General features: G+C 38.7%; 1 protein-coding gene across 1 annotated transcript; it reads left to right on the plus strand.

Moving 5' to 3' along the window:
• The first annotated feature begins 806 nt into the window (after positions 1–806).
• LOC309858012 (fibrocystin-L-like) lies at positions 807–22752 on the plus strand. Its single transcript, XM_082750689.1, has 10 exons — positions 807–1035; positions 1221–1388; positions 3943–4100; positions 6429–6564; positions 9404–9748; positions 13108–13265; positions 13666–13812; positions 14353–14506; positions 18437–18679; positions 22540–22752. Exons 1-10 carry the CDS (start codon positions 831–833, stop codon positions 22548–22550), a joined length of 1725 nt encoding a protein of 574 aa, XP_082606815.1. The 5' UTR covers positions 807–830; the 3' UTR covers positions 22551–22752.
• Positions 22753–23680: the final 928 nt, after the last annotated feature.

The following is a 23680-nucleotide window of genomic DNA, read 5'->3' on the forward strand; positions in this document are numbered from 1 at the left end:
TGGGTGGCTCAGTGGGTTAAGCCACTGCCTTTGCCCTGAGTCATGATCTCAGGGTCCTGGGATAGAGCCCCACATAGGCTCTCTGCTCAGCAGGGAGCCTGCTTCCCCTCCTCTCTCTGTCTGCTGCTTTGCCTACTGGTGATCTCTTTCTCTCTCTGTCAAATAAATAAATAAAGTCTTTAAAATATATGTAGTCTAGCAATCATAATCAAAGTATATCTCTTTGTATATACATAAACAAGTCTATATAATATTAGGTACTAATCTGCAATTGGTGATGGCCTAAGAAATTGAGATGAGGGACTGAACTTTAAGCATTTAGATTATTTAATAATAATCATACAATACTTTTATAAACTTTAAAGACCCATGTAAACAAGGTGGGAGAGACTTCCAACACAGGGATTTTGTATGTCCTACACAACAGACTGTTGGCATGCTCAGTGGGGCAATATTAGTATACTGTGAGCCATGTGCAAGGTTGAAATCTATCATTTGACAAAATATGGAATAACAAAGTGGAATTCTAATTTTATCCCTCCAGGTATAACTTGTCCTTTTGAAATGTTAATGAATTAATAATAATAACATAACAAACCCAGAGAATGGAAAAACAGACCTTCTTCCAATACTAGTTACATACGTTCCTTGTTCCCATTTTGAATCCTTTCTGAAATGATAAGATTCAGTGAGTCAAAAAACTTTGGATACTCTCTTACCAAATCCTCAACTGAAATGCTCTCTGGAAACAGGGGAAGGATACGAACTATAAATATTCGTGTGTTTTGCCTTTTCTCCGCAGTAAGGTGAATCCAGCTGATTGTGTAGACATGGTTTGTGATGCCAAGAGGAAATCTTTTCTTAGAGATATGGACGGTTCCTTTCTGGGAAATTCTGGTTCAGTGATACCTCAAGCAGAATATGAATGGAATGGAAATAGTCAATTTGGAATTGGAGACTACAGGATTCCTAAGGTGATGCTCACATTCCCAAACGGCAGTAGGATGCCTGTCACTGAGAAAGCACCGTACAAAGGTTTGTTGGATATTCTTCTGTTAGTACTCAAGTTTGTGAAACAAAACATATCTTTTATTTTTAGTAATTGGCATAATCAGCCAATAACATATTTTCTACTTACTAATCTTACATAAAAGAAGAAGTATATGGATGTTTTTGGAGAGATTGCTTTTCCTCACTAAAACATATATACCTATTTTTAGGAATTATTCGAGATTCAACCTGTAAATACATTCCACAATGGCAGAGCTATCAGTGCTTTGGGATGGAATATGCAATGATGGTTATTGAAAGCCTGGATTCTGACACAGAAACTCGAAGACTCTCACCAGTGGCTATAGTGAGCAATGGTTATGTTGATCTCATTAATGGTACGTGTTCAGTTTAAACAAACTAGTAGTTACTCAAAGCAGTCACTATTTATTACATGCGTGGAGACATCTCACAAATTATTTATCACATTAAACTAACGAACATCAGGACTGCTTTCCTTCTGCTTGTAAGAAAAGATCTACATGCAGGAGGGCTGTTTGATGCTTCAGTGGACTTCCCTATGAGTAAACCAGGATAGTTATTCAAAATTAACCATTAGAAGAAGAGGAGAGTTATTCCTTGACTGATCTTCATACCTATATTAATAAGGTGGCATAAATATTTTAAGGAAAAATTGACCCAAGTGTCTCCAAAAAGACAATTTGCCTTACATAAATTAAAACACAGATAATGTGTTATTTGGAATACTTGAGAAGTTATTTTCAGCCTACTTGATTTTTATTTTCATGACTCCTTCTAAGACTTAATCTTGAATCAGTGTGTTTTGGGGCTTGTTTGTTTTCATTCCTGGTTCCTTTGACAGTCAGGAACTTATTGGCAAGCTCCAGAGTCTAGGCTCCTTACATTCTGGTCATGGGTGAGTCTAGTAGAGAGGGAAGACAGTGGTCTTTATAAGAATTCAGATCAACTTAGGAGCCCAGGACTTTCTGAATCAATAAGATGAACTTCTAGGACTGCAGAAAATAGAGGGAAGTAACTCATTGTATTACCCAGAAATAGTATGGGAGTTTATAGATTAGTCGCTAAGAAGGCTTAAGAGTCTTTCCAGGGCTGAAGGGGCATGTAACCTGGATGAAAAAGATTTCTGTGCCCTGGCAGTGTCAAAACATTGACTGAAATATCCTGAGATTCAACAAAATAGCCAGTATCCCACAAAAATATTTGTTTTTTAAAAAGTGTGTTAGCAAGGAAATTAAAGAACACTCAAAGAAATGGTGATATACCAAAAAAAAAAAAAAAAAAAAAAAAGTTTTCAAGAGAATAGAATGAACTAAATGAGGGATGTCCCAAAGTTACATGATTTCAAGTCTCTCCTCACTTCTGTTGCCTGCAACATGCAATTTGCCTGGTTTCTCTGACCCATAATCAACCCAATTTTAAGGGCTGCCTCTCAAATCTTACAAAGCAGAGAGCTTGTGGGAAGAACTTTAGAGCAGTCAGTGTGAATAATGGAGATATTTTCAAATTGCTCTATTTTATATGCTAGAGAAAGATTTTAGTCTATTTATTTTTATACTTTTCTTTTTTGAAAAGAATACAAGCTTTCGATTTACAATAGTGACATGACATTCCTCTTAAAAATAAATTTCAATTTTTAAAAGTGACTGTCAGTTTAAAGAAAAGTCTTAAGTAAATGATGACAGTATTGCAAAAATTATGAAGATGTTGAAAGAATCACTGAGGCATAAGATGCAACCACATTAGATTGGGGGAAAAAAATCCCAAGGTAAAAGTTATTGAATATCACTAAAGTTTCCTTTAATATTTAAAACTCAATTTCATTTATTTTTTAAAAATGGATTTTGCTACTCTGAATTTTTCATTTTATACATAGAAATTTCTTTCTGTTTTCAAAACTCACAGAGAAGCTTTATTTAAATGCAGAATTTACATTCTGGATGCTAAGAGAAAGTTGGTATTCTACACAAGCTTCAGAAGTTTATATTGATTTAAAATTTGATTGAAGTTCAGTTATAAATATTGATAAGAATTCCAAGTAAGCTAGGAGATTGAGCAAAGCTAATGAATAAATACATCAAGAAAGTTTAATACTCCATATCTCACTCAATGTTTTATAATCCCAGCCACATGAAAACTGAAGTGAAGTAGAAAAGTTTGCTACAAGTCATGCTATGCCTGTTCTGGAAAAGTCTGGATTCAGGTAGAAAAGTAGCCACTGTGTTTGGTTTTTTAGAGGTTTTACTGGAGTGTTATTTCTCTGATTACATCAGTTCATTCATGATGCTGACCCTCCAATGGTGCCTATGATCACAGTCTTTAATAAAAATGTATTAAAATAACAATGGAGGAAGATTATAAACTTCATAAAAAACAAACTTACGAGTTTGTCGAATTTGCAGATTAACTGATGAAGAAATGGGTATGTGAAAGAATTAACAAATCCATGGTTTAGCCATACAAATGTCCATATTTCCAAGTACAGGCTCTGTTTTTAATAAATTAACTCTGTAACTTTACATTTAAAAGTAAACAGTCTGAGAAAATTGGCTTTTGATAGGTAGACTAAACTAAACTAAACTCGCATTTGATAGGTAGCATTTTCTTTCTTACCATGTGGCCAGGACTTAAATAGGATTGTTGAAGCAGAGAATCATATAAAACCTACTGTTTCCTTCAAGGACCCTTCCTGTGCAAACTCAACACATTTGACCCTACAAGTAAACAAGTAAGGGTAGTAGGAAGGAGTTGCATCTTGCCTTCTTTTTAAGCTAAGGATAGATGGGTGGATGGATAATGGATGTAAATGCTGAACTTGACCCTGCAATTTATTTTTAATACAATGACTCTTCAGGGTTCGTGCTAAATAATATTCATGATATAGAATGTGAACTTTCATTTATGTGGCTTTAGGCCCACAGGATCATGGCTGGTGTGTTGGATACACATGCCAGAGAAGACTGTCCCTGTTTCACAGCATTGTGGCTCTGAACAAATCTTATGAAATTTACTTCACTGGTACCAGTCCTCAGAACCTTCGGCTGATGTTGCTTAATGTTGACCATAGAAAGGTAACACAAGATAGAAATGACTTCTTGAGGTATCGGTGTTGTTTATTGACATCTATTTCTAAATGCTAAGGATTTATCTCCTCCCCTCTGCACTTGAACATCATCACAAGGATCATCAGGATACAACTAAAAATAAGCTTAATTCGGAAGGTTTTCATCAGCCTGAGAACATCGATGCATACGGCACATCTGTCCCCCACCATGACAGTGAGGCTTATGACTTACGTGATTGGCAGCAAAGTTGAACTTTTATGTAAAAGTAATGCATATCCAGGACTGGTGACTGGAATTATATATTTATTTTCCATGCTGCTATTTATGTATTTCAGGAGCACACCTTTGGAATTTACTTCAGCAATCACGGCACATTATTTTAAGTATCTTCAACAATATCAGATCCTTGCTATGAACTGCATTCAACTGGGACAGTTAAGTTTATATACACTGTGCCAGTGGGAAGAGAGTATGAGGTGACACAATACTCTCATAACTGAGATTTTTTTTCCCCCCAAGAATATGAGACTCAAAAGTTCCAGAGTATTAGGAATGTGAAGAAAGGGCGTGGAGAACATAAAGCAGAAAGAATAGAAGCAAAAAGAGAGACACACCGGCTCCTTCTCAGAGGATAGCAATCTCATCCTTTCAGTTTCTGGAGATAAAACCTTGGCCCTGTTCTTGATTTCTGCCTCTGGGTCATATCCCTCACCGAGTCCATCTGCAAATCCTGTTGCGTGTCCCTTTGAAATATCCAGAACCTGACACTTGTTACCACCATCATGGCTATCCCCCACTTTGAGCCAACGTTATTTCTTCCCTGGATTAAGGCAGTTGGCTCCCAATACCTCCCACTGCTCTGCTTCTGCCTGCTCTATTGTCTGTTCTCACCTCAGCAGTCACAGAGAGACATTCAAATTATAAGTCACACCAGGTTGCTCCTTGCCCCAAATGCTGCAATAATTTCCCCACTGGGCTTTGTACAGGGTCAGAGTCCCCACATCCTTAGCTCACTGACTTCAACTCTTCCAGGCACACTGAGCTCCCTGCTGTTCCAAACCACCTCACACCTGTTACCACCTGGGCCTATCTTCCAGATGTTGAGTCTGTCTGGAACGTTCTGCCCTAGGTGCCTAACTCCTCCTCCCCGGGGCATTCCCTCCCCCAACCACATTCCTCCAACAGGCCCAGCGTGTTCACCCCACCGCAACTGGCTCTCCCAACTCTTTATACTCTGCTCTACCTTTCTTTTTTCCATGGCACTTAACCATCTTCTAACATGCTTCATATTTTGCTTATTGTTGCCACTATTTATTTGTCTTTTTCCTTGCACTAGAATATAAGCTCAACAAGAGCAAGGGCTTACGACAGCTCCTAGAATAGGGCCTGGTGTAGACAGGCCCTCAAACTTTTGAACGGAAGATAATTACTTTTAATTTTAAAAATAACTACGAAGTGATATGACTGTTAATGTCCTGAGCCTCTGAAGACAATCTCGAAAGAAGATTCCAAAACTATGTATAGCTTATTAGTTTCCTTTTTAAATCTCTCTGTCCTTGTAAAAGCTAGTCCCCTTACTTTATGATCATACCTGTAACATGAGATGTGAGGAATATAAACATGGAAAACGAACAAAATTGAACCAGAGAATATAGCTATTTTGATTAATTTTTAATCAGTCTTACTACCAAATTTGTCTCAGAGGTAAGCATTTTTTTTTCAATATTAACTAATTTTCTGCAGTTGCATTACAGAGCACTACTAAATTCCCCATTTTCTCCTGAATCTGGAGTTGAAAGCCTGTATTGGAATTTGTTATCTTTTAAAGGAAGTATTTCTTTTAGAGATACTCCTTTAATAATTCTTTCTTACATTATGCTTTTCTACTGAGAATCATCAGTGAAGAGTTAAGTTGTAACATCTGTATGAATGGTTGAATGCAAGGGCATTTACAGATTTTAACTCCGTATTTATCATCGATCCATACAACTTAGTTTGTTTTGTTTTTTTTTTAAAGATTTTATTTATTTATTTGACAGAGAGAGATCACAAGTAGACGAAGAGAGAGGCAGTCAGAGAGAGAGAGAGAGAGAGGGAAGCAGGCTCCCTGCTGAACAGAGAGCCTGATGTGGGACTCGATCCCAGGACCCTGAGATCATGACCTGAGCTGAAGGCAGTGGCTTAACCCACTGAGCCACCCAGGTGCCCCATACAACTTAGTTTAACTATTTTACAGAAGGTGTATATAGTTGAAGGACATGTTTAAGTGCTAAATTCTAAAAATTCTGTTTCATTGTTCTCTTAAGAAACAAAAATATCATTTATTTTTAACAGGCTGTGGTGGTAGGAATTTTTTTCCCCACACTTCAGCGTTTGGATGTCTATGTGAACAATGCATTGGTTTGCCCCCAAAATACAGTATGGAACCCTCAACAGAAGTACTGTGAACTTAATAGACATCTATACACAGGTATTTCCTCAGAAAAATAGAGTACACATTACATTTGTACTTAATTATGTATGAAATTATTTGCAATGTTTCATTATTATTATTATTATTAGTTCCTTAGGTATTGATGAACACAAGAGAAAATAGTGTTAGCCACAGTCCACCAAATTCTAAGGTGTGTTCATTTATGACAGTGTCCTGAAAGATTATTCCTGATGGAACTCTTATGTACCTGCGTACATGCAGATATAAGCTTTTGTGTGTTGTGCACATTCCTCTCCCCGCTGAGGACATTTATGTTCTACATGCAGTTCAGCTATTTCTATACACAGAAGAGATTTGGCTTAGAATTCTTACCCTGTTTCTACTTTACTTCTGGTCAGAGCCAAAATTAATTAGCGGTTACCCGAAGTATTGCCAAGAAGGCTAGTATAACATCAGCTGAACATAATGAAGTCATATAAAAAACTCTGGATTTAAATAACATATATGGGAAAGGCTAAACTTATTCACTTACCAATACTTGCAAGACCAGGATTTATATCTGTTCATGGAAGTCCTTTTCTTAAACAGGTATTAATAAGGCCAGTACCTTCCATTCTACATGTGCTTTCATCATTTATAGAAGTGCCCCGTAATCTAGGTTAACAATGATATAAATGTGAGCTGCAGATCATAACATCAGCTAGACACGAGAGTCGGAATGGATAACCCATGTTCATTACTGTCTGTGGAGCCAGTCCTCTTCCTACTAATCATCTGACTAGCTAGTGCTTCCAGAACGTTACTATGTGCCAGGCACTGTTCTAAGTGCCTTGTAGATAATAACTCATTGTTACCATATTCTAATAATAGCCCTAGGAGCAAGGCACAGATGAGTAAACTGAGACAAAAGGAGGTGAATCTATTTGCTACAGTCTCTGCCTTAGCTCTGAGAGCTGCCATAACAAAATACCAGGAAGTGGGTGGCTTAAAAGCAGAAATTTATTTTGTCACAATCCTGGAGGCTAGAAGTGTGAGGTCAGGGTGCTAGTAGGGTCAGGTTCTGGTGAAAGTTCTCTTCCTCCTGGCTTGCAGATGGCTGCCTTCTCACTGTGTCATCCCAGGGCAGACAGAGCAATGGCAGGCTCTTGGCATCTCCTTTTATGAGAGCACTAATCCTTCGTGAAGTTCCCACCCTCATCGAAGGCTAATGACTTATCAAAGGCCCCATCTCCGAATACTCTAACATGGGGTGTTAGGGCTCTAATATGTGAATCTGGCGGGGGGGGGCACAATTCAGTCCACGGTAATTTAAAGATGGTGAGGGCAGAACAGGGACTTGAACCCATAGTCTGGCTCTAGAAGCCATGCACTTGACCATTATGTCATACTGCCTCCTTATAGGTTAAGGGAGTCCCATGTTATCATGTTTTATATACAAATAACTACCCATATTTACAGCTTAATTTTCATCTACTTTAATTCTTTTTAAAAATATCCCTTTTGGTACCAAATACTCTATCATTCAAATCGGGGAAATAGAAACTATCTCAACAAACAGTATTTGAGATAGGGAATTGGAAAAAAAAATTAAGATAGGGAATTGGTTACACAAGTGTTGAAGGGCTGAAAAACACTACTACTACCACCTTCTTATCAACACTTTTTCTGATGCAGCATTGCTTTTAAATGAACATTTTGCTTTGGCACTTAGACTGCAAAATTGCTTCCCTGTATTATGAATCTATATATATTATTTTAGATTATCCAAAATGTTTTATTATGTGTGTCTCTGCTTCCTTCCATTACTGTGAAGGCATGAGGAAGTTACCCAGGATAAATGGTGCGTGCTCCATTTATGTGGGCACAAACCCCTCTAAATGTGGTTTGACAGCATCTTTGATTGGTAATATAAAACCACAGTCTTCAGATTCACAGAATGTTTAAACCAAATTGCTTCTAGAACTTATACTTGTAGATATGAAAGAAATACTTGGTAATAATGAAATGCCTTCTTATTACCAACTGCGATGAATGTCTATTACATGCATAAAAAATTTCTTCTTCTTCCTAAAATTTTATTTTTCTTACTAAGCCTCACTGTGAAATGTGGTAGGAAGCCACGTGTCCCATTCCAGTACTGTTCTATGATTTAGCCTTTGTCTGGGCTCAGTATGTGTTAGTGGATTTATTAGCTCTTAGACATTTTTGATACTCTGCCATAAACATATATATATTCATTCATTTTATATCTATGTAAAAAATCTCGGTCACTTTTACAAAACTCAGTTCCCTAGTAGAATGTTTTTTTCCATTAACTAAAGTTTTTCAGGCTGAAATGTAAACCTGTTTCATTGGTATAAAATCCCTCTGAAATATTTTAGTATATACTTCATTTGTATTACTTCTTTTTGTCCTTGGTAAGAATAGAAGCACTGAATTGTAAATGCTCTTTAAGAGTTGATGTATAGCTCTGCATAAAGGAGATGGCTATTAAAGTTAAATTTACATTTTTAAATTACCAAATGCCTTTGGTAAAGGCTTTAAAATTCTGAACATGTAAACAGTGCTACCAATATAATATAGGCTCTGGGTTCATAATTGGATTTTATTTCTCAATTATACTGTATCTATAGCTAATTGTTTTTAAAATAAAGGTAATGTGTAATGATGATTGATGGTATTATTTAAGTGGTTGCCTTTAATTTTGCATTCAGTTTTATAAGTGTTTTTTTTTAATATGCATACTTTCGTATGGAAGAATAGTGTTGAATTTTTTTAGAATTTCCTACATTTAAACAAATATTAAATACTACATGGTAATTGTGGTAACATAGATATTTTTAACTGTGCTGTTTTGGCTTTTTTTCCTCCATAGAGCAATTCCTTTCTAACCTGAATTCCACTGTCCTTGGTGAAAACTACTTTGATAGAACCTACCAGATGCTTTACCTTTTGGTTAAAGGAACTATACCTGTTGAAATCCACACCACCGCCGTCATATTTGTTTCTTTCCAATTACCTGCTGTAACAGAAGATGACTTCTATAACTCTCATAATCTGGTTAGAAATCTTGCCTTGTTCCTAAAGATACCAAGTGACAAAATCCGTGTCAGCAAATTAATGCGAGGGGAGAGTCTGCGGAAGAAAAGATCCACGGGACTCACGGTGGAATTGGAGATTGGTGATCCTCCTCCTCCATTCTTAAGCAATGATACTGCAGGTATGAAGAGGAGACATTTGAGTTGGAAGAATGCAATACTAGATCCACATTCACAAATAACCCTTTCAGGGCCTGGTAAACCTGGCCTCAGGAAGCCCCACCAACCCCACATCCTGAGCCCTGTAGGGGCCTAGAGACTCTTTTCCCTACTCTACTCCTGTAATCCCAAAATATTTTGGAATTATGAAGGAACTTTAGCCTCCATTTTGTTGTTATAGCAATTAATGAATTCAACAAAAGGATTTGAGCTACTTTAGAAGATTTGAGAGGTGACCTAAGTAATTGACCTTACAGCTGTGAGATTAAGCATAAAAAGAGTCAGTCAACGAAAAGAGGAAGGTTAAGAATGCTCAAGTCTAAGGAGTTGGTAAAAGTGGTGCATTAGAGGAACTGGAGAAGGTCTGACTGGTCTATGGTGGCAGGAACCAGGAAGGCCAAGGTGGTGGAGGTGACGTTGAGAGGTAGGCAGGTGCTAGATCATGGGAAACCAAAAGAAGCTCTTTTCTCCCAAAGCTAAAACTATTGTGGATATTTTCCCAAGAAATGCGTAGACATTTGGAGATTCTGAGCTGTAATAAAGTCACCAGTATACCCTAACAAATGCAGATGTGCAAGAATATGTTCTATCTTTAATTCCTATGACTGATCCAGTCACCAACTGTCGCATTTTCCTCTGTCCCTCACTCTCTACATCCCCGTTTTTTAGGTAAAAACAAGCTCACTGGTCCGAACAAAGGTATCTTTTCTGCTTTAAATTATTTCCTTGGAATGACTCAGTTTGGGCATTTGGATAAATATTTAACCCTTCAGATTTTTTCTTTTCCATCTGCTTAAGTTGGCATCAGAATACCAAAGGGGCTTTTCAGTCTTCAGACCCCTATGTTGCCTCTTGTTTTCATAGTCTCTGTTACCGGGTAGGTGGTCTTCTCTACTCTGCACTTCACTCAAGCTTGTCTTGAGGTGAACTGGATTTTCCTGGCCTTTTGGCATCCGTCCCAAGCATGCATTCCCAACTGAGCCATTGTCTTTGGTAGTCCAGCACAAGTCTCAACTAGGCACACCCATCTCCAAAAAATGAGACTTAGATCCGTGTCAGAAGAAGATTACCATCCAGCTAACAAAGTGTAAGCTTCAAGGCCTTATGCTTGTACAAGTCATAGGACAGACCTGGGAGAAGGAACCATTTAATAATGTGACCCAATCATTGTTACTATCAAAGTTGCAGCTGTAGGACTTCTCCTCATTCTTTTTCTTAAAGAGAGCCTCCAAACTGCATAACTTTCAGATTCAGAAAATCTGGATTCGCCTTATCTCTGTCCAGCATCTTTTTCCTTATCTCCCAGGGCTCTCTTACATGTCAATCTAGTACTGAGTGAAGTTCTCACCTCCTGCCTTTAGGAGTCATTACTCATGACCCCAGGAGGTTTGCTTCCAAAGATTGACCCAGTGCACCTGTCACATACTGTTCTGGAATTCTACCAGCTAGATACCTTCCCTTATGGAGGTAGGCCTGTGGAAAGGCTTTCTGGACTAGACTTGTTGAAGGAAACAGGAAGTACAGTCACTCAGATGGCCAAAGAAACGGACTTATTTCCTACATGTGATCTATATGTGATCTAAATTTCTTCACACACAACCTCTTCCATCCCCTTATCCCCTTTAAGCAGTTTTATTTTGCTAGATTTATCCCAACAGGTATAAGACAGTCTAAGAACATGGAGATGGGGGCAGTCAGAAGGATAGGCTAATGGCGTATTTTTCAGACATATCCTGGGTTATAGTTTCACGTCTCAATGAAAGTCCTACAACCTGGCACAGAGGGATTTCACAGCAAAATATTGGGCAGTGGCGAGGAAGGTGTGCAGGTGGGAATACTGCGGGCTCTCCACAGCCTTTGTGTGTGTCAGGATACCCAGGTGTTCCCAGCTGTTGTAGAAAGGGGTGCCTGAAGTACTGAGGAGATCGCTGGATAAACAGAGATTGATCGGGAGTAAAAGCTCTTCAGGTTAAGGACTTGGGTTTGTTAAGGTGGCAGTCAGCAGAACTGGATGCCTTCACATGTCAAGTGGTCGGAGAAAATCTGTTAACAGCACAGGCAGGTCAAACATGCCATGTTGCGCCAAAACCCAGTGAGGGCAAGTGGTAGCTGCAGTCAGTGGCTATGAGGCCCCTTTGTACCTGTGACTGGTCACATGAGCCCTCATACCTGGGAAGCCATTTGGAGAAGAATAGAAGGAAGGAGTGGGGCAGAGAAGAATAAGTCTGAAAGACTAATCATTTATCCAGAGGGTCTGAGTCAACCAAGGGGGACGTGTTGAACTGACAGGACTGAAATTCCCTGAGACCATGATTTTCAAAGTGTTATGTGAGATCAACGGCCTCCTCCTTCCTGAGCACCCTGAGCTGCATGGTTTAACCTTAATGGAGGAGACGCAATGCTCAGAATCCTCAAGGCAGGACTCTGGATATAGAAGGTGCTGGATAACTAGGCAGGAACTGTTGTCAAGTTCAGTACAGTACACTGAAAAGATCCTGGAGACAGTCGTTTTTTAAAAACGACTACAATATATAGAATGGAGAGGAAGAAGGACAGAATGGTTGTAAGAAAACTAGTTTTAAAGCTGTTGTAGTAAATGATGGCTTTGACTAGGATTTAGGCAATGGGGACAGAGAGCTCTAGAAGCTAGTAACTGATTATATGTTGCGGAGGAGAGATGAAACAAAAGAAGGGATCAAGCAAAAGTACCACGATCTGACAAATAAGTATGATGAATAGAGGTGCTACTTCCTAGGTAAAGAGCATGGTGGGGCCAGTAAGTGTAAGAGGGCCTACCAGGCTAGACAAAGACAAAAGAAACTGCCTGTTGTGTTAAAATTAACTTTGAAAATCATCAACATCTAGAGCAAGCAACAGTTTGTGTGTAATGTAGTGTTAACTTCAGAACTTACTAATATACCTCGTGTAAATTCGATGATGCTAATTATCCTTACACTCCAAAATTAAAACTCTCTTTTTAGGAAATGGTACATGGTGATAGACTTGCATGATGGTGCTTCACTCCTCAATAAAGGATGGCGTGGGAATGGATTAAATTAAGAGCCGTATATTTTTCCACTATGGTTTATTTCACTTTTCTTGTATCTATTTTATCTACCTTTGGTTTTTCTTTAATTGCAGCTTAGAGTTCTCCACTTTCCTAAGCTCATTCATAGGATTTTGTCATATTGATCTCATGGGTGGTGAAAAAGCTACAGAATTCCAGAATGTGGGTGGAGCCATGAAAAAAAGAAAAGAAAAGAAAAACTCTCACAATCTTATATTCTTATAAGCCATATGTCATGTTACTATTTCCCCATAGGTGGGATGCAGATGCAGTTATCTGAACTCCAGAAAATTGCTGGGTCTCTTGGAAAAGCTGTAATTTCAGGAAAAACTAGTAGTATCCTTGGATTTAATATCTCTTCCATGTCTATTACCAATCCTATCCCCAGCCCAAGTGATTCTGCCTGGACTAAGGTAAGAAAAAGCAACCAGAAAAATGCATCTTAGCTGTTTAAAACATTGCTGCTTCTGTCTTCTTTTTATAGTTCAATACAATAATTTAAAGGGCATGTCTTCCTAATTAATGCTGGCTCTTCTTTTTATAGGTATAACTAAGATGATAAAATAGTTGGGAAAGGAGCCTATCTCTAAAAAAATAACTTATTTGTATAAAATGCGCTTTGCTTTGAGTATTTATAAGAATGCTTCATGAATTTGATCAGAGGGAATATTGCAATAAAACTAACTTCATGTATTGAGTGTATTTTTACACTTATTATTTCATATTACACTTAGCCTCGCTAAGATGAATGTGCTCCTCACTGTAATTTATCACATGAAAACCACGTCATCACTCATGACCATTTATTTACAGGTGACCGCCCAACCCGTCGAAAGGTTTGCATTTCCCGTTCATCATGTGGCCTTTGTGTCCTCGCTGTCTGTGATCGCTCAGCCCATGGCAGCTCAACCAGGACAGCCGTTTTCTCAGCAGCCTTCAGTGAAGGCAGTAGATTCTGATGTGAGTTCTAACTGAAAACTTACGCTGAGTGAGGAAATTAAGCTACACATTTTGGAGAGTGAGCCAACTTCAGTAATCATGGTCCACTGACAACTGAGGATGATACTGCCTCTTAAAAGCTGGACTAGGGGCTCCTGGGTGGCTCAGTGGGTTAAAGCCTCTGCCTTCGGCTCAGGTCATGATCCCAGGGTCCTGGGATTGAGCCCCGCATTGGGCTCTCTGCTCCGTGGGGAACCTGCATCCTCCTCTCTCTGCCTGCCTCTCTGCCTACTTGTGATCTCTGTCAAATAAATAAATAAATAAATCTTTAAAAGCTGGACTAACACCCATGGCTATACTCTTTCCTGTTTTGAAAACGTTCCTTTTCAATAAACTGACTCCAGTGCCCACCTGTACTTGTGAACTCCTCGTGCCGGGAAAGAAGCTACTGCGGATTTTAAATTTGCTGCGAGGCGTTGTTTAAAAAATGAAGTTTCACGCATCTTGAGAAAACAAAGATGGGAACAGGACACTAAAATTCTGTACTATTCTTTTCTTTAGGGTAATTGTGTATCTGTTGGGATTACTTCACTGACTTTGAAGGCCGTACTAAAGGACTCCAATAATAACCAAATCAGTGGTCTGAGTGGAAATACGACAATTCCGTTTAGCAGCTGTTGGGCCAACTACACAGACCTTACTCTGCTTAGAACAGGTGAGTGTACTATTTTGGATCTTCACATATATATCCATAAATAGGAAAAATTATCATTGACCAAAGCATTCTATAATACTCTGGTTAATAAATTAGATAAATTGGAACACTATAGGGGTGCACTTGAGTGGTACAGTTGGTTAAGCCTCTAACTCTTGGTTTTGGTTTGGGTCATGATCTTATGGTCATGAGCTCGAGCCCTGTGTTGGGCTCTGTGCTCAGCAGGGCGTCTGCTTGAGACTCTCTCCCCCTCTCCATTCTTCCCTTCACATTCATGCTCTCTCTCTCTATTCCTCTAAAATGAATAAGTAAATCTTTAAAAAAAAAATCTCTAAAAAAATTGGAACACAGATAACATCTAGCTTATAAAAATATATTCTAGATGCAAAACAAAATAGAATTAAAACAAGAAATTAAGGACATTAAACATAATCTGAGGCTATGCATCAAAATTACATCATGATTCATATTTTTCATTCATTTGTGTACCTTTGTAAATTTTCACTAAATATGCATTACATTTATAATGAAAACAGTTAATATATAGATTTTCAAATTAAAGAAAAGGGAGGTTAAGTTAGGCTCACATAACTCTAATGCCCCATGCAAGGGTTCAGAGTTGGACTGAAAAGTGGGTTCTAGTCTTTCTGAAAGACAGTGCAAAAGAGAAACATAAGTATTATCATGATTCCACAGTGCCCATCAGGTAAGCAAAGCAGTTGTTGTGGAGACTTCCAACCTGCTCTGAGATCCGAACAGATGTCTCCTGTGAGTTCTCATAAAATATACTCAATGAATCTGGACGAAGTGACATCTTCAGCAACAGTGAATAGTCATAACTTCCACTGTGATGTTTCTTACATTGTCTTCATACAGGTTGATGGCCTAACTTCAATTGGTAAAAGCCTTTCTACTGAGCCCAAAATAGATAGGTTGTAACGAGTACCTATCGGTGATAGATTATAGAGTTTCTAAAAGAAAAATGGATACACTGCTTGTACCTGAGACAGGCTTCCATTACTCTTTTACCATTAATCTGAACCCATTTAAGACCTTTATTCGACCTAACTTCTGAAAAGTTATATTGGTTCTCCCCACTTCTTACCACCATTCTCTCACACATATATACATACAAAAGTCAAAATAAAAGTAAGAAGAGTAAAAGAAGTAAAAGGAATTCCAACAATAGTCTGATTTTTTTCATATTAACAAATTATCAAATGCTAAAATCATTCCCCTAAATATTTTTTTTCCTTATTTTTTGTTTTTTCTTGCTTTGATGGTGCCCTAAACTGCACAAGTTTGGTCTTTCTACTAGGCAGCAGTATCTCAAGCTAGTGTTTTATGGGACTCAAATGGCAATGAGTCCAACGTTGTGTTCCCGGACAAGTACTTAGAGTGATCTATGCACTTGCTGGTTAAGGGCAGTGCCAGTTTCATTAAGAGTCAGCCTAAATGAGGCTTTCCAGGAAATGAGGCTCTTAACAAGAACTCTAGGTGAGAAGAAAGTTGCCCACTTCTCCATGCAGGTGGACCCAAAATGTATCCAATGGCAAAGACCCAATCCGGAGACCATGTTCTGCAAACTACCACTTCCAAATAGCAATGTTACAAAATAACCAAGATCACTGGAGTGCTGAGGCAATAGTTATAGGCTTTGGTGTATTATTATGATAACAAAACATCATCTTCCTTTTATAGAGTAAATTTTCCTTCATAGTTCAAAGTTCCCTTAGAGTATCTATCTGACCTTCTATGGCGAACCGTCATTCCTTCTAATCTCTTGCTTGCTTGCTTGCCCATTGTCTTACTTTCTTACTGTCATCAAATGTAGGGTCTCAGTTCTCTGGCTAGGTATAGTCAAGAAGACTAAATATAGTCATCTCTTCATTATCTTTAGATCAGTTAGCCAGCTGTAGTTGAACAACTATAAAATTGTTATAGCAACAAAGCACATGAGAAAAAATTAACAAAGCATCATTTTTGTAACTCTTTCTAGTAGGTAGCCTCCCCCACCCCATTACTGTACGGGAGAAATCCCCTTGCGGATTAGACTGGAGCCTAACAGTATGGTCCCACACCCTCTTCTACTTATAGCTCAATAAAAAGCAAAGCAAGGGCCACCGGATAGAGGAGGTATGGGCTGTAGTTTCTAACACAGAAAATGAGAATGTGAGAATGAGGTGAGAAAAGGGTAGGAGAAGGAGAAAGTAATAAAGAGCTGAGGCTGCCTCTTCCGGCAACCTGGATAAAAATAGTATTACTACTGCATAATCACATTTGGGCCATGTTTACCTAGCATTCTAGATGATCTATAGTGCTTTTGGTACATAACAAACCAGCCCCAAATCTAATGACTCAAACAGCAACCATTTCACTTGCTCACAAAAGTATGGGCCAGGAATTTGGGCAGGGATGGCTTCTGTCTGCTCAATGATGTCTGTGTTTTCAGCTGGATTAGCTTGATTGAAGTTATATCCCCAAAGTTTTGATTCTGGATTTTAGCTATGTTCTTCAGTCCTCCTGCATGGAGTGACATCTCCACAAGGTTCCCTTGGACTTCCTCATAGTACTGCGGGAGAAAAAAAAAAAAAAAAACAACCTAAATTCTTTCCAAAGGAAAATCATTAAGAAAAAAAATACACCTGCTTCAAAAATTCAGGGTTTTTTTCAACTGAAAAAAGGAAATACTTAGATATGCCATTGTCATGAATTGTAATGGTGGCAGAAAATTCTGTAGAATAATGACTATCCATTGTGAAACTTACAGAATATATTGCTATTGTTTGTGAAAGCACACCGTGGTCAAGATTTAATTATATTCTATGAGAAAGAAAGAAAGATTGATTTTTTTTTAGGCTAACAGAGAGAGGAATGAAAACCTCAGTGTTGTGACAAGGATTGCAAACTCTATGTGGTAACCACTATTGATGAGACAACAGTCCTAGAAAAAATTATATCAAGGAAAAATATATTAGTTATCTCATGTTTAAAACTGTGGGAAGATTTAACCTATGGATTAAAAAGTATTCAGATGTGGGTGCCTGGGTGGCTCAGTGGGTTAAGCTGCTGCCTTCGGCTCAGGTCATGATCTCAGGGTCCTGGGATCGAGTCCCGCATCGGGCTCTCTGCTCAGCAGGGAGCCTGCTTCCCTCTCTCTCTCTCTCTCTCTGCCTGCCTCTCCATCTACTTGTGATTTCTCTCTGTCAAATAAATAAATAAAATCTTTAAAAAAAAAAGTATTCAGATGAGTTTTTATGTTTCACACTCAAAAATATCTAATAAGTTTCCTCAAACTTGTCTACCTGAAGTAAGAAGAAAGAAAGGGTCACAATCATGCAACAAAAAATAGCATCTGACTTAAAGGAAATGTGGAAAGTGGTGAAATCGCTGAATCAAAGTGGAGGGCATATGGTGTTTGTTGTACTATTCTTTCAACTCTTCTGTGTAAAGAGTTAAAACTTTTGAAAGTTTGAAACTTTGAAACTTTTGAAACTTCAAAATCAAAAGTTCGGTATCCATTCCCATCTCCCCCAACTGAGGCTGAGCCTTCTCTGCTCCAAGGTCAAGTATGTAAGGATGGAGCAGAGCCTCAACATCTTCATTCCCCTTCCCTACTGTTCCTCCCTTCAAGCAATCTCTCTCTAGTCCTGGCCACTAAGAAGGCAACCGGAGGGAGCAAGTACTGATGCTAGAGAAAAAAATTCAGCCCAGATTCTGCTTGCCCATAGTGGATGGGCAAATGGAACTCTAACTCTGAGATTGTTTTTCCACTTACATTTATACTTACTCTAATCTCTTTGGGCTCAATTTGCAAAATTACTTCATGAGGAATTACATGGTATTTTCCAGTTGATGACAACCCAACAGGGACTGTGTGAAAGCAAATCATAAAAGGAAGTCATATTCTCTGATGGTTTTTCTTCCTAGGAAAAAATTACAAGATTGAATTTATACTGGATGATGTTGTCCGGGTGGAATCCGGGACTCTGAGCCTCGCAGCACAGTCTGTGTCTGGTGGTGGTGGCACCAGTGGCAGCGGCAACAGCGGCAGAGCATCAACTGTGGGCACAGCTGCCCAGATAATGGTTCCAGTGATTAGCTGTCTGCTGGGAAGATTGGTGCTCTTGGAAGTATTTATGGCAACAGTTTTGATTTCAAACATAGATCTAGGTAAGCGTAGTTCATCTTTTCTGTAATGTATGCGTACTGAGATTCCAGTAAGTGTTTACTGAATAGAACCTGAGGGCATGGCCACCATGCATGGTACCACTGGGGCATGGCCTTGGCCATTGAGAAAGGAATCACTTCAATGGTAGAGATAAGATGACTCTACAGGAAATGCCATTTACATTACACAGTGGCACATGAGAATGTAGGGAATGGGAAGGTAATGTTGGGCTCTTCTTCTATTACAAGGGATAGAAGCTCAGCTCGAATTGGTTTTAGATGGTAAAGTGACTCTCATTTAACTGAGAAGTCCAGTTATAGTGTGATTTCTGCTATAGCTAGACCTAAGGACTCACATGATATGATCAAAAACTTGTGTCTCTCTATCTCTTGGCTCCATGCACCTTGGTGGTAGACTCACTTACAGGCAGACTCTTTACTAACCAACCCCCCCCTCCCAGACCTCATGGCAGGGATACCACCTGTGTCTTCACATACATTCTACCAGCCCAGCAACTGATGCAGAAAGAGCAAAACTCTTTCTCAACTCCTTCAGCAAAATCGCAAAGCAATATCATTGACCTAGCTTGGTCACATGTCCATTCTCAGGCCAATCCCTGGGCCACCTGTGTTCTAATTAGCCTGGCCTAGCTCACATGGAGGGAGGTTCCTGGAATGGTGGAGATGTGGTTCCACAAAGGGAATCCAAGTCCTAATACCAGAACTGAAGATGGTGACTATTAGGGAGTTTCAAAGGAGGGAGAAGTCCCAGTGGGTGACAATGGTTAGGATCATAGTTGGTGTCACCCATCAGCAGCAGCACTTTATAGACAGGATTATAAAAGGGGAATAAAATGTGAAATGGGAAGGGAAGGTGTTCCACAACAGGGACATGATAGGAGCAAAGCAAAAAGTGGGAGTGAAAAAGAACATCTTCGACTCTCCATGTTCAGGATGGAATTCCTCATCTCTTTCTTCCAAAGGTGTTCCCTTTCTGCTGCCCAGTCCTGGTTAGTGTCATCTTTCTTATCTCTTAGGCTGATACTTCTTAGACTTCTCTCTCCCCTTCAAGCTTCACATTCCTTCAGGGTGCTCTGGGGCATCTATCTCCATCCATAATGTCACGTATCTCTTCCTCCTTTAAAGTCTTGCTGTTCCACTTATAACTCTCCTTGTTCACTCCTTGACCTCCTACAGTAGCCTCCTGAATTCCCTGCTTCTTAACTCCTCACTAGCAGCCTTTCTTCCATATTGCTGTCATACTTACCTTCCTACAGGTTCATGTAGTAATATGTCATGTCAAATCCTTGAAGACTCCTTACTCCATGCCAATTACAATCAACCCCAGAGTCCCTGAAACCAGTCTGGAAGACTGTCTCCTGTTCCAGATCATTCCTAGAGAAGATGCCTGCCATCCCACATATTCCCTCCATCTGGGCTTTGCTTTACTCATCAGACCTACTTGTGGCATGCTGCCTGGCCCTGCTCAAAACCTCTGTCCTCCATCAGGTTTCCTTTCTTCCTTCCCACTCTGTGATCCCTTTAATGCTCCTTTCCCTTGTTCCCCAGTTGTGCTTTGTTTCTACCATTGTTATGGCCTTTTCTGTGGTGTACTTTTATTTAACTTAGACATATTCAAATCTATCTTCTTTACTAAATTGTGAGCACTCAGAAAGTAAGACTACAAGCCATATTTATTATAGATGCTTTCATTGATTTTTAACTCTCAAAAGGGAGATAAGTCCTCCCTGCTACTGAGGGGAAATGAGGGACATTATAGGCAAACAGTAAGAAGCTTTGATTGGCAGATACTCATCAGTTTGCAGCTGATCTAATGGGGAGAAAGATGGGAGAGTTTCTGACAGAATAATGAGATGAAAGCATCACCTAAGAAATACTGGTAAGATTTAAGAAGTTGAAAACAGTTCTGGGTTTTGGTTGCACAGCAGTGTGAACATACTTAGCACTACTGAGCTGTCCACTTGAAAAACGATTAAAATTTTATGTTCTATGGATTTCACCCCTCCTAAAAATAAAATTTAAAAAAAATCAGTATTGATCTACATACAACTAATACAGATCTCCAAAACCCAAAAGATGATAAATATCCTAAGTTATAAGACGCCTAGTTAGATTCTTGTATTTGAGTAAAAATCAAAATTAAAAGAAGGATCTAAGAAGAATTTGAGATGGGGTAGCACTTTAAAAGGATACTGAAAAATTTCGAGGAATGAAAGCCAAGACTAAATTTTAAATTTAAATTTAAATTTAGGTGAGGTCAGGATGAAGGGACACATGAAGGCTGGTTCTGGGAGTGACAGAACAAACGGGAGAGGTTGGTGTTTCAAGAACAGTGATGGAACAGAAAGGAATAATCCTTTCTTTCCACCTAATGGCAGAAGTTAATTAGGAGCCAGGTGTCGAGGGCAAAGCGTGGTTTGAGGAGACTCAGTCCTGGCCTCTCAGGACTGGAAGCTGAACATGGAAGAGTGGGTTTGGAGCTAAGGGACCATAGGTAAATACCAGCCCACAAGTTATTGTACTTTAATGCAAGTTTTCTTATTTTTGGAAATCTAATAAAAGTAAAACCGGTTGTCCATTTTATACTAGCATGACAGGCATTGCTTAAATTTTTTTTCAGAAATATTAAAATCTAAGGTGTTAAGTACTGTATCTTTGTGCTTTTTGTATTTCCCCTGTTAAATGTATTGTTTTCTCATTGTATTCACTGACCTTCAGCCTGCTTACTCCTGACAACTTTGGGATTTTATAAAGTTCAGGAAATTCTATTTTCAAGTCATTAGTAAATGCTGTTGTTTCTGGCATTTTCTTTAGGGCTTTTTTCCCAGATAGAAAAGTCAATCAACATCTTCTCCTTTTCTCCTAAATAATCTATCATTCTTCAATTAAAACATAAGGTGATTTAAAAAGAAAAAAACAAACATAAGGTGATTTAAATACCATTGTCTTAGTCCATTTGGGCCGCTGTCACAAAATACCACCAACTGAGCGGCTCATCAGCAACAGAAATTTATTTCCCTCAGTTCTGAAGGCTGGAAGTCTGAGATCAGGGGGCCATGACCGTCAGGTGAGGGCCGACTTCCAGGTCACAGACTGTGTCCTCACAGGTTGGAAGGCCTAGGGAGCTCTGTGTGTCTCTTTTGTAGGAGCACTAACCCCATCATGAGGACCCCACCCTCAGGACAGAAGCACCTCCCAAAGGCACCACCTCCAAACCATCTCATTGGGTGTTAGGTTTTCAACATAGGATTTTTTTTTTTTTTTTAAGATTTTATTTGACAGAGAGAGAGAAAGACAGCCAGAGACAGAAACACAAGCAGGGAGGAGTGGGAGAGGGAGATGCAGGTTCCCCCGCTAATCAGGGAGCCCAATGGGGGTCTCTATCCCAGGACCCCGGGATCATGACCTGAACTAAAGGCAGACTCTTAACTGACTGAGCCACTCAGGTGCCCCTCAACATAGGAATTTGGGGGGAAAGCATTCACACCATACTAACTATTAATGAAATGCAATGCTGGGATTTTTATAGCTTTGCATTTTGAATTAACAATATTTTATTTGTAAGATGGCCACAAAGTTCCAGTAAATAAAATGACAACTTGAATGTGAAATTTACAAAGCTTAAGCACCACTATTCTCTCTCCCCAGTTCTACAAAAAGAGAGCATTACTGATTCTAAAAGTACTCTGGTAAACTCTGAAATACTAATTTTTAAATAGTACTTTTGCCTGATTAATCATACCATGAAATATTAGAAGCATTAAATGAATGAAACCTATTTTAGACCACACTGGATGTTACTACCACTTAAAAATGATACTTTTGTTATTTTCATTTTTCAGGATACAACTGAAGTGCTGTCCTGGAGAACAGGCTGAAAACTTTTAAAGATATAAGAGCTGCTTTTTATGAACTATTTTGTTGCAGAAGACAAAGTCTATAGCATTTTCAAGAAAATAAGCTAAACATATTTTTGTAATATAGAAAATGTACTAATTAGCTTTAATCACAAAAATCAGATTTCTTCAAAATATAAATTTCCTTTTGATTCCTTACATTTGTATGTTCTTATTTCATTAAAAAAAAATTTAAGAAATCTTTGATGTGGAAGCTGATATGCCACCTCCAAGTTGTTGTACCTACAAATCTTAGAGTCCTTTATTTATATTGTTGAAAGAGCTTATCTAGTTTGGACTTACCCACTCCTAGATCAGATTGGAAGCGTTTTGAATTTGTGTACGGACTGGGGGATCTGACTTCCTCTATCCATTCATGAAACTCCAATTTCCAGTGATCTAAGCCATTCTGATTTCCAAGGATTTTGGAGAAAGAGACTGTTTTAGATCTCTTCCAGACTAAGTTGCTGATTTTAAGATCCATAGTAAGCTCAGAAATTCTAGATTGCCTTGCATTTCTGAGCCTACCAAACCCTGGCCATTCTTCTAAGAAAAGTTTTTGTTGTTGCCTCTGGAGCAACCTTTGGAACAAGGCCAAACTTTCTCTGCTTACTCTCATTTCCATTCAAAACTGCCTCCACTAAGAGTGTGACTTCGCTTAACCCCATGTTATAGCATAAGAAATACCTATTTTCAGGAGAGTACTAAGGGAATGGAAGAAAATAAATAAAATAAGGGAATGCAAGAAAAGTCACAATTCCAAAGTGCTCATTTTGTAAAAATTGCACTTTTTACTCAGAAAATCCTAAAGGAGACTGCTTAAATTTGTGGAAGAACTCTCAGTAAAGGCATTGTAGTCATATCCATAGCAAGAAAGTACCTGGTTCCTTCCAGCAAGTAACACTAAGGAAGCACTTGGAAATGGCCAAAAAAATTCAACAAAGCCCAGACCTTTCTCTTCTGTATGGCATTTCCTAGTATATTCACCCCCACATTATTGTTAATCTTGCTTAAGAAAAATGATAAACATTTATTGGGTAGCAAATCCAAATATCTTTGTATATATATTTGGTATTTTCTTCAGTCA

Source organism: Mustela nivalis, assembly GCF_964662115.1.
Source record: "Mustela nivalis genome assembly, contig: HAP1_SCAFFOLD_1717, whole genome shotgun sequence".
Taxonomy (NCBI): domain Eukaryota; kingdom Metazoa; phylum Chordata; class Mammalia; order Carnivora; family Mustelidae; genus Mustela; species Mustela nivalis.

Bases quoted from the DNA above. Each gene is read 5' to 3' on its own strand.
- LOC309858012 (XM_082750689.1), top strand. From the start codon at position 831: ATGGTTTGTGATGCCAAGAGGAAATCTTTTCTTAGAGATATGGACGGT. The intron at 1,036-1,220 runs GTTTGTTGGATA...ACCTATTTTTAG, and splicing joins TGAGAAAGCACCGTACAAAG to GAATTATTCGAGATTCAACC. The intron at 4,101-6,428 runs GTAACACAAGAT...TATTTTTAACAG, and splicing joins TTAATGTTGACCATAGAAAG to GCTGTGGTGGTAGGAATTTT.